Raw genomic sequence first — 11943 nt, 5'->3', positions numbered from 1 at the left:
ACCTGTAGTTCCAGCTACTTGGAAGGCTGAGGTGGAAGGATCGCCGGAGGCCAGAAGGTCAAGGCTGCGGTGGCCGGGAGCGGCCACTGCACTCCAGTCTGGGCAACCAAGTGAGACTCCAACTCAAAAAAAAGATTATATAGATTCAAGGCACCGAAATCCACATATTAACTTTTGACTCCTCAAAATTTAACTACTAACAGCCCTACTGTTAACTAGAAGTCCTTCTGATAGCATCAACAGTCAATTAACACATATTTTGTATGTTATATTATTATCTCCTGTATTCGTACAATAAGGTAAGTTAGAGAAAGGACATGCATTTTTAAATTTTTTATTTTAAAGATGTGGGATACATTTCAGGGTTAGATACACAAAATTTTCATTATGCAGGTACCCTTGTGGATAAGGTGTACCCCCCCACACACACACACACACCAACAGTTTCCCACTACACCCAAACCTACCCCGCCCTCCCCTGGCAGTTTCCTACTACTGCAAATCCCTTTCTTATAGTAATATGATAATTGTTCAAGCTCCACTTTTGAGTGAGAACATGTGGTTCTCAGTTCTTTGTTTCTGTGATAGATCACACAGAATTATAGATTCTAAGTCCAGCCAAGTTGCTGCAAAGTTCATAATTTCGTCCTTCTTTATGGCTGTGTAATGTTCCATCATGTACATGGACCACTTTTTTTCCCAGTTCTCTTTCAATGGTCAGCACGGTTGGTTCCATGTTTTTGCTATTGTGAACAATACTGCAATAAGCAAGAGTGTGCAGGCATGAGAAAGGATTTGGTTTTAATAAAGTCATAAGGAAGTGAAAATATGTTTACTATTGATGAAGTCGAAGTGGATCATCATAAACGTCTTCATCCTCATCATCTTCACCCTAAGTAGGCTAGAGGGGAGGAGTAAGAGAGGTGGGTCTTGTTGTCTCTGGGGAAGCAGAGGCAGAAGGAAATTAGCAAAGTGGGTCCGTGCAGTTCAGACCTGCCTTGTTCAATGTCAGCTGCAAATACGGGCTTTATAAAAATGAAGCTAATCCAATGACATTAAAAGATGTACCACTGCTAAGTAGAAAGGAAAAAACACTGCCCATCATATCAAAATGTGTTTTCCTTTCAAAATACATCTGTATAGAAGCATACTTGAGGAGACATCTTTATCAGTATAGAGGAAAATGTCATAAACTGAGGGAATCCAAATTGTTAGCAATTTGTGTATCTGTGGGAAATAGAATTCAAGGTAACTTTCTTTTTCTGCTGTTATGTACCAGTATTGTTTGAGCTTATTCCAACACATGCATTAATTTTACAAATAAAACCAACAGGGAAAAGTTCTAAGACTGGTATTCTCAACCCAGCCAGTTCCTGCCTAAACTCACATTCTACTGGGTATCCATGGGTCTTATCCTATGCACTTGGGTGACTTTTCTGCCAGAGCCAGGATGATGCTCACCCTCTATGCTGGTGACCTGGGTTCACTTCTGGACCCTCTTAACTCATTCACTGTTGAAGTATTACTCACTGCCAGTCTCAGTGTTCCATCTAGGAAAATGGGATAATGATTTCATAATATGTAAGAGCAAAGAAATCAACATGGTGAGAACTAGCACTCATGAAACACTCCTCATCCATCAACTTTGACATATTTAATCTGCAGAGACATGAGCACATCCTCTCAGTGACATGAGCACATCCCAGATTTGGCCCCAAGCAGGGGGTTGGAGCCTGCGAGGGATTCTGGAGTTTGTCCAATCTAGGATGCTCCTTCCCTTCAGGTCATGCAGAGGCCAGACTTCAAGTGTTCTCCACATCTGCTGACCATATCTTGCAGCTATGCATAGAATTTTCTGTGTACCCTTTCTTGACACAGTCCCCTGGCTGAATCAGACCAGATCAGGCACTCCTAGATAAGTGTCTATAGCCATGGTTACATTTAGCTCACCTTTAGTTTATTGTAACACTAAAAATCCCACCTCTGGAGAGAATTCCCAGTCATTCTGTGTGCACACGATGTATGTATAAGTGCATTCTCACACTACAACCGTACAACAGAAATCTCATCCATTTCATGCTTAACCTCACACTCCACTTGTTGAAAAATGCTAGTTAACCTGTGTCCCTTTTATAATTGGGAGCAATTTCTTCCTATAATTGGGAGCAAATCTTCCAAAGCCTCCTTTTGCTGTTCCTGGTCCATATTCCCTATAAGTTTCTGAATAAGGCCATGTCTTGTCCATCGTCTCCAGGTCATTTCTTTGGCCTCTTGGACACAGTGTCTTCTCTTTTGGGGTCTGGGGGGGACACGGCACTGCAGAGTCCTCTGGTGCTGTGACACTTAGCTGTTCTCGCCTAGCATCAGGGCAGGTTAGCACCCTACCCACTGTCCCTGCTTCCCTGTTGAGCTGCCACCTAGAATCCAGCCTGAGTTACTCAGGGGCTCCCTCAGCTCCCTTCAAACACAGCCTCCTATGGCTATGAGGACTAGACACATTTGTGGTGGCATCATACCTGACCGGGGAGACACTTGACCAGGCTGTATCCTCCGTGTTCCTTCATCCTGGCACTGAGGAGCCGGCACCAACCCATGTAGCTGAATCTGCCTCTCTGAGGAACCCCTGAGTTGGGACTGAAACCGGCCCAACTCCACCACACAAGGACAGTGCCCCATTTGACCTGAAGACCATGGAACCCCCAAGCTGGAGCTGCCCCACACAGCCCCTGCCATCTCACTCTCCCATCACCTCTGCATGGTCAGGTCTTGTGCTCCAGAGGTGTGATACTCACCTGACTCCAACAGCTCCTGCTCTGGGCAGTGGCCGGTAGTGTGGCCTGTGAGACCAGTGGCCAAAGACATGATCTTGACAGATGGTAATCAAGATCTCCTGAGTGCAAGGGAACAAGGAATAGTGGTGGAAATTGTTTTCACTGTTTAGGGGACATGCACAGTCTCAAAGCAACCACCCATAACTTAAAACTCTGAAATTCAAACCATCCATTGGGTACCATGCTTACCACTGGGGGTGCTGGTGGGTGCATCAGAAACCCAAACCTCACCATCATGCAACAAAGTTTCACATATGCCCCCCATTCTAAAATAAAATAAAATTTGTTCCTTAAAAATCTGAAGTTCCTCCCTGAAAAGGAGCGGATGCATATACTTGGCTAACATACAATTTTTTAATGATTACTGTTTATGAAATGCAATAAGGATTAGAACAGTAACTTTCCAGACGTGGCCTCAACATGTAAATACGAGGCCTTGAGTCTGTTTTCAGGCACAATGGGGCAGAATGAGAGTTGCTGTTCTTTGTAAAATTCTGGAGAGGGGACTTCACAAAGGAGCACACAGGAGCACAGTAGCACAGGACAGAACACCACCAGGAGGCCCAAGAGTTTGCTCTCCTAGAGGAAGTGAAGGGTTAACCAAAAGTGCAGGCAGCACTTACATTGTTCCAAAAATCCAGCTCCTTCCATCCACCATCAGATTTGGTTGATTTCCACTTCTAATTCGTGTCTCCTTTCATACCCCTTCCCCACCTCAGTTGGACCCTAATGACTCACCAGTTTCTTACTGGGTCCTCCCAGGACCAGTCCTACCCTCCCACATCCGCCTTCCACATTGTCCTCAGATTCTGTTAAGATGGCAGCAGGTACATTTACAACCTCTGATGAAAATCTTCCAAAGCCTCCTTTTGCATAAGAAGAAAACCAAACAGATCAATATGGCACCAAAAGTCTAAACCAGGCCGGGTGCAATGGCTCATGCCCATAATCCCAGTACTTTCCAGGACTAAGGTGGGAGAATTGTTTCAGTCTGGGAGTTTGATACAAGCCAGAGCCACACAGCTGGACCAAAAAGAAAAAACTAAAAATTAACCAGGCATGTTGGTGCATGCCTATAGTCCCTACAACTTGGGAGGCTGAGGCAGAAAGACTGCCTGGGCTCAGGAGGTCGAGGCTGCAATGAGTCATGATGGTGCCATTACACTCCAGCCTGGGTGACAGACTGACACCGTGACTCAAAAAATTAAATAAATAAGCCTAACTGTACATATCACACACCCCTCAAATGTTGACCTTAGTCCTTCTATGCCTGACTTATTCTATCACCATATCTTCATCTGCTCAGCCTCCATCTACCTGAGACCTCATCACAGGCAGCTTTTCTTCCATTAGCTTGTCATTCAACCCAGGGGCCAGTGGCCTTGTCCCCAGGATGTCACAGCCCCACACACTCTCTGCCTCCAAAGTAGCCATCGGTGCCCTTGTCTGTGCCCACCAGCAGTGGCCATGCCCGGGCCAACCATGAGTGATGAAACCAGGGCTCTGACCCAGATCTCACTCCAATGCCAGTGATTCATTTAGAGTGGATGCTGCCTTCAGCTTGTATGTGACTCCTTTCAGGCACATGTCAGTGGACCGGGCCTCCCTGGGATCCTGCCATGTTCCCCCCTCTTGCCATACCTGAACTTCAGCCTTCGGGCCTGGCACTCAGTTCCAAAGGGGTCATGAAATGCACTCTGCTTTCTGCTGTTGACAGGCATGGGTGTAACAGGTGATGTCCCCACGCTGGAATTAAGGCAGGTTTCTGAGACACAAACCAGGAGATTTTTCACAGGATAGTTGAGAGTCTGTGTTGTAACCTTCAAAAGCAAAGTATCTCCCAGCTTCTGAGCAGAAAAAGTCAATCCTGAAAATCAAGCTTATCTTTCACAGGGTTTTAGATTCCTCTCACTCCTGGTATCTCTGGACACATCAGAACTCAGAGACACATCATGCCTCACAGCGTTGGGAGATATTTCATTCATTTTCTTATTTAGCCTCAGTGGCATTCCTTGGCCAGGCAATTGTATCCTCAGTTTAGAGAAGAAAATCACTGAGGTGAAAGAATTGAAACAAATTTCCCAAGGTCATAGAGCTAGTAAAAGAGAATCCTGGGGAGATAATCTGGAAAGAAAAATTCTCTAATCTCTATGCTACCTGCCTCTCCAAGAGTTTGCAATCTCTACAAGTGCTGAGAGAGGAAGGAACTCAAAGAGGGGTCTCCTTTCTACTCTGAGCCACTGCTCAACCTCCCCCCAAGTGTTTCTTAAGCTCTTTAATCATGTCTCTTAAGCACCTTCTGTGAACCATCCTATGAGTTAGCTGAAAGGATACCACTATAAAGAGGTGGTGAGGATCGACCTCCTGAGCCTGGTGAGGCAGCTTCCAGAGCTCCCAGGATGGTCCCAGCACGCCACTGTCAGAGCACCTGGGAGGCTCTACCTGACGACCTGTCTGCTCTCCTGCCTTCCCAGTCTACTTGGGGTGGGGAGGACCATAAAGCTTATTCTGCAAGGTACCCCAAGCCTCTAAACACTTTCCTGGCACATAGTGAAACCAAACAAATGTGCTAGAATCAGCAAATGAGAGAATTGGTGAATCTGAATGTAACTGACTCTTGTCACTTTCATTTGTTCACCCAACATCTAATAGACTTAGAGGTTTTCAGAAACTCTCCAATTTCAGAGTTTGGTGGCAGGCAAAAACAACCTACCAAAGCTGCTGAATACCCAATGTTCTTGCTTTCCCAGAGTCCCTTGCAGCTGGTGCTATGACCCAGACTCTGCCAAACAGACACAGCATCTGCTCTTGCCCAGAGCAAGTGGGATGGTGGGCCAAAGGTTGGGGATAGGGGAGGAAAGACTTTGTCTCTCTGTGCATCTACTTCTCTGTCTCTCCCTCTCTCTCTCTCTATAACCCCCTCAGAACTGCCTGACCTAAAAACCAGACCTGGCAGGAGGTTCCCACGCCAGGTATCCAGGCTGAAAGCTACATCCAGCTGCAGCCAGATCCAGTCAATGTGCCATGTGACTTGTAGCAGACTCAGAGCAAGTGACAGGAAAAGTTGGTTATTAGAAGTTCCCCTGGATTGCGACACTACCCTTCAGCTCCATCCATAGATTGTGCAATCCTCAGCACTATAAATACGGCGACACACCAGCCTCTGAAAGCCTCCTCGACTCAGCCTCTCCAGCAGCCAAGCCTCCTCTCCTGAAACCATCTCCAGCTCACCGACTCCCATGGGGACCCCTTACCTTCTGCTGTTGACTGTCTGCTTGCTCTTTTCCCAGATGAATCCAGGTAAGTGCCGGGACCTGTTAGAGTACTCCATCCCCTGGGCTGGGGATGCTGGGGCTGCCAAGGACAGCAGCCTCGATGTCTACAGGCACAAGTGGCAGGTTGAGTGGCCTGAGGTCAGCGGAAGGTGGCCGGCAAGTATGCCAGAGCTTCAGGGGCCATAAGCTGTTCCCTTGAGCAGCACAGGAGCCGCTCCTCAGGGAGTTCTTTTTCAGGATGCTCCTCCTCGGGGTGCTCCTCCTGGACATTTAGAAAGTAGCCCGTTTACCTGGGATTGCTCCCTCTCTGCAGGAAGCTTCCTTGCAATGAGACCCTGCCTCCCATGCAGAGAGTGGCACCAGCCCCATCGCCAACCCAGGTCCCTGAGTGCAGCCTCTCTAGGTGCCCTGCAGTAAGCAAGATGCTGCACCACTATCACCAGGCCAGCTCAGCAAACACCCAGGACTCAGCTTGAGTGCAGGCAGGCTGGTTTCACTTCCCCTGAGAAATCCTCCAAGTGCTGCAGGCCAGGGAGCCCCCAGTCAATGGGAGGGTGCCTTCCATCAAGGAGGGGATGCCAGCTTCTCTGGGCCAGAGCAGCCATGTCTCTGGTGCGACAGCGGGACTCTGCAGGAAGAACCTGGGACACACTTCAGCACAGCCCTATCCCGCACTCATGGTAATCTTGAGCAAATCCCATGCTTCTAAGCTAGGATTTAAAACAGGAAGCTGGAGCCAGTGACTCTAAAATCATCCCAGCTCGAAAATTCTCCGCAAGATCCAATTAACTTTTTCCCAGGCCATCACTTTATGCTACAGGTAGGAATAATTTACTCCAATTTTGTCTCAGTTTCCATATCTGGAAACTGGGTACAGAAGCACTCTAAATACAGTCTTTCATGTTGTCAGCTATGACCCATGTGGGAGTTAGAGAAATCAATTTTGGTGAGTTGCAACCATGTGTTCTTTTAAAGGCTCTAGTCATAACATGCAGTAAGGATTGAATTTTGCTCACATTTCAGTTTGGGGTGTGTGTGTGTGTTTTAGATTCTTTCTCACAGCAGTTCCATCCAAACTCAAAAGGGTTCAGAAGTCACTTTTTATTTTATTTATTTAGAAAAGTCATTTTTCTAACACCAAGTTTTCTCTTCTGTCTATGATGTCTAATGTGATTACGAGCACCTCATTTAAAGAGTAAGGTATGAAAGGGTTTTCTAAGGATGTGCAGGGACTACTAAACCACTCATCATTCATAACAAAGACAGCAGCTGGCATCATGAGTTGCTGAAAAGCCCCAGGCAGGTCACTCTGCTCTGACCTCCATGACACACGAAACCCCCTGGCACACCCCAAAAACAGGATGTGCATGCTCCTAGGGGGATGATCTCCTCCCTGCGTACTCAAAACCAGCCCAACTTCCAGAAAGGGCAGACAATGGAGCCCACTCCCCCGTCCCCAGGTGGAAGCTGGGCGGCTCCAACCACCTGGGTCCAAGCCCAGTCCTCCCTTAAGGGAGCCACCACCATCCTGAGATAGGCCCTGGACAGCCCTGCTTAACACAGAATTGATTGTCTTTAGGGATTCACTGTGTTGGGCTGAGTGCTGATGTCTGCAGGGGGAGGAAGCATACTTATTTTACCACATTAATATTTAGGTTGAATAACAAAGCTTGGTTTGTGCATGCTTTTCTATTGACCAGGAGGTACCCTCATGGCTCTATTTCTGTATGCTGAAAGGGAGTGGCATTGCAGGCTCACTGGATATGCATTTACCCAATTTTTATAGATAATGCCAAATTGTTTTCCAAAAATTGTTTACACTCATTTACACTCCCACAAGCAGTAAATGAGAGTTCTCTTTATTCCATTTTCTTGTCAACACTTAATAGTGTTGATCATTTTTAAATTTTAGCCATCTGCAAATGTAGTGGTAATTCATGGGTGTTGTAACATGTATTTCCCTGATAAATAATAAGTTGAGCCCTTTTATATATAGTTACTGGCTACTTGTATATGTTTTGGTAAAACACCTGTTTGTGTGTTTCCCTTATTTTCCATCACGTATCTATCTTTTCTTATTGATTTGTAGGCATTCTTTATGTCTTTGTCAGCTTTTTGTCAATTATATACATTCCGAATATCTACTCTTGCCTTGTCTTGATTTTTTACTCTGTCAATGAAGACTTTCCTTAGACAGGTTTTCATCATTATTTTCGTGCAGTCAACTGTGTCACATCTTTTCCCTTAGGGCTAGTGCTGTTTATATCTTGTTTAAGAAATCGTTCTTTACCCCAAAGAAATGAAGGCAGTTTCCCATATTGCCTTCTAAAAGCTCTTTGTTTCTCCTTTTACATTTAGGATTAGAATCCATCTGGCAATGGTGTTAGTGTGTGTGTGCCTGTGTGTATTTGATTACATGATATGAAGTAAGGGTCACGTACTTTTTATCCAACACGAATATACAACTGTCCCAGATCTGACTACTGAGAAGACTCGTTGTTCTCACTGTTCTGCTGAGCCCCTGCTGTAGCAATTTCCATATGTGCGTGAGTCCCTTCCAACACTCCTTATTCGGTTCCATTTATATGTTTGAAGGCCCTTGTGTTATCATCGCATGGCCTTCATTATGATGGCTCTAAAATTAGTCTTGAAATCCAATAAAGCAAGTGCTCCCACCTTCTCCAAGTGTGTCTTGACTTTTCTCGGACCTTTGCATTTTTTTTTAATTATAAAGATGTAGGGTTCAAGTCAGGGTTAGGTATACAAACACTGATTATACAGGTACCCTTGTTGATGAGGTGTGCCCATCCCTCCCCTAGCAGTTTCCCTCAACTGCCAATTCCACCCCCTCTCCCCTGACAGTTTCCCACTACTGCCAATCTCTTTCGTGTAGTATTACAATTGTCCAAGGTCCATTTATGAGTGAGAACATATAGTACTCTGTTGTTTCTGTGATAGATCGCTGGTGTGATCAACTCTAAATCCATCCAAGTTGCTGCGAAGTCCATGCTTGTCCTTCTTTATGGCTGCATAGTATTCCATTGTATATATGTACCACATTTAAGTTTAGAATTAGTTTGTCAAGGAGAAAGAAATAGTTGTATATGTGTATGCATCTATATATACACAAACAATTTTATTACTGGGAAAAACAATCAAGAAAAAGAAGTAGAGATCTTCCTGATTGCAAAGTGCTTTCAAATTTGTGAGCACCATTGATCTTTCTGGTAACAAATAGTCACTTGGGGAAATTCTGTCTGGCAGCAGGGGTTGGACCAGGCATCCTCCAAGAATCCTTTCAGTACTGAGAGCCTTCAGTGAGAAAGAAAAGATAAAACCTAAGACTCCTGGTGATTCTTTTTGGGTGTGATCTTACTTGAGATCAACGCTGTGGTGAGGTTATTAAAACCTAGTTCAATCTTGGACCGCAACAATAAGAATCAGTATGATGTAGAGACAGAACACGAGCTGGAGAGTAGGAGATTCTGTTTTCTGTGAACTGAGTGGGCTAGGCCCAAGGTGCTTCCCTGAGTAATGGGATGGAGAAACCAGAATGTCTCTCCATTATCTTCCCTCTCCATGGCAACGCAGACCAAAAGAATGTTCTAGGGTCAAGGAAATGTTCTTTCTCTGCACTGCTCAGTGAATGCAGCAACCTCTAAGCCACATGTGACTATGAGCATTTGCATTGTGACTGGTGTAATTTCAATAAATGTAAATCTGAATAGCCATATTGGATGGCACAGCTCTAGAGTGAACAAAAGAAGGGAAGTGATGCCTCCCTTGCTCTTGGATGGTGGGGCACATGAAAGTTAGCTTGTATGTGTTTCAGGCCTTGAGCTGTAGAAAGCCTATTGACCAGCCTGAACATATTCACAGGAGAATGACTAGGATTGGGAAGGGAAACTAGGCATTCAGACAGAAGAGAAAAAGCAGAATTTCTAATAATGGGGTTCCCTTCTTAAAGAGTGATTAGAGTGGGCTGCAGAAGACAGAAAAGGGCTGGGTGCAGTGGCTCACTCCCATAATCCCAGTGCTTTAGGAAACTGAGGTAAGAGGATTACCAGAGCCCAGGAGTTTGAGACCAGCCTGGACAACATAACAAGACCTCATCACCACAATAAATCAAAATATTACCCAAGTGAGGCGGTATGTGCCTGTAGTCCCAGTTACTTGAAGGCTGAGGCAGAAGGATCACCTGAGCTCAGCAGGTTGAGGCTGTGGTGACTGTGATTGTGCCAATGTACTCTAGCCTAGACAACAGAGTGAGACTCAGCTCAAAAATGAATAGATAGATGGATAGATAGATGATAGGTAGGTAGGTGGGTAGGTAGGTGGGTGGGTAGATAGATAAAAAATAGACATTGGACGGAAGTTATGGAGAGGACAATTTCAATGGTTTCAATGGTACAAAGACCACCTTTCCAACAAATAGAGATCTGTAGCGATCGAATATACTGTCTCCAAGGGTGCCAGTGGCAACTGGTGTTAGAGTCTGCTCAGGCTGCCATACAAAATACCAAGAGGAATTGTTTCTTCACAATTCTGAAGCCAGGAAGTGTGAGATCAAGGTGTTGACAGCATTAGTTTCTCCAGATGCCAGAGGCCCCTCTGCATGGCTTATGGATGGCCACATTCTTTCTGTGTCCTCAAAGAGGATGTGAGTTTGGGGGATGATAAGACGTGGAAAAATTATTTGGGGAGTAACATGAATTCCATGCACACCTTAAAGTCTCTAGGCAGAAGAAAACCCTGCTCACAACCCTGTTCATCCTTGGTGTGTGTTTGGCCACAGCTGACACACCCCAGGAGGAGTGCGTCACCAGACACCTCATATCATGAGCAGTCCCAGGGATCACTCACAAGCAAATTTCTTGGGAGAAAAACTCACTCTAGTGCTTTGCAAAATTGTTTGTTCTGCTTTCACCAGGTGTTCTCACATCACTATGACTACAAGCCATGAGTCTAAAGGGCTTTTGTTTTTGTTTTTGTTCTTTTTACAGGTGCTGGCACTCTTACCTATCCTGGCCAAAGATCTGATGGTTACAATTGCGTCAAGGGTGGAGGAACCTGTCACTACTCCCCATGCCCAATCTATAAAAAAATTGAAGGCACCTGTTATGGTGGGAAGGCCAAGTGCTGCAAGTGACCAGGAGAAAGGATGCAGATGCCAGGAGAACTATCTGTAATCACTCTTTCAATAAAGGAAAACTTTGTATTTGGGCCAAGATGGATCTTGTGTCTCAATTGGAAGAGGTTAAGAAAGTAGGGTGTTAGGGTGTGAGGGCTGGAACGTGAGACTGGCCTGGCATAGAGGAATGATGGTCTGGGCTCAAATGGTGTCGATTCCACTTTATTTGATCACAAACCCAACATCTGAAGTATGCAGAGCTCCATATGAGATCAAGGGTAGGGGATGAGGCAGATAGATGAAGCATTCACCTGTCCCTGCATTCACCTCTACTCACACTCACCTGTACCTACATTCACCAATACCTGCATTTACCTGTGCCTGCACTCTCTGGACTGCAATCATCTATAGCTCCACTCACCTGTTCTTGCACTTCCCTCTACCTGCATTCACCTGTATGGCTTGCCCAAGGTGGTCTTGAGACTGCAGCTTGCAGAGCAGCCTGTACTACCTAAACCCCCATTTTCCTGGGATGAGTACGGCCCTCACAACTTCCTACTCCTTCACTTACGTTAGCAGGCCCAGGACAGCTGCCTCCCTTCTTCCTGAAAAGGATAATTTCCCACTTACTTAACAACTCCCTATTTCTCCCTGGTGATGCACATTTATGAAGGGGGAACCCAAAAGACAGAATTATCTTTTTAGT

General features: G+C 45.5%; 1 protein-coding gene across 1 annotated transcript; it reads left to right on the top strand.

Moving 5' to 3' along the window:
* The first annotated feature begins 6066 nt into the window (after window positions 1-6066).
* Window positions 6067-11306, top strand: DEFB1 (defensin beta 1). The gene is made up of 2 exons (XM_021708784.1): window positions 6067-6131; window positions 11110-11306. Exons 1-2 carry the CDS (start codon window positions 6071-6073, stop codon window positions 11253-11255), a joined length of 207 nt encoding a protein of 68 aa, XP_021564459.1. The 5' UTR covers window positions 6067-6070; the 3' UTR covers window positions 11256-11306.
* Window positions 11307-11943: the final 637 nt, after the last annotated feature.

This window comes from Carlito syrichta, unplaced genomic scaffold (genome assembly GCF_000164805.1).
Source record: "Carlito syrichta isolate Samal-C Ts95f unplaced genomic scaffold, Tarsius_syrichta-2.0.1 Scaffold147386, whole genome shotgun sequence".
In the NCBI taxonomy this organism is placed as follows: domain Eukaryota; kingdom Metazoa; phylum Chordata; class Mammalia; order Primates; family Tarsiidae; genus Carlito; species Carlito syrichta.
Note: the sequence above shows the minus strand (reverse complement) of the source record. Positions and strands in the feature narration are given on the sequence as shown.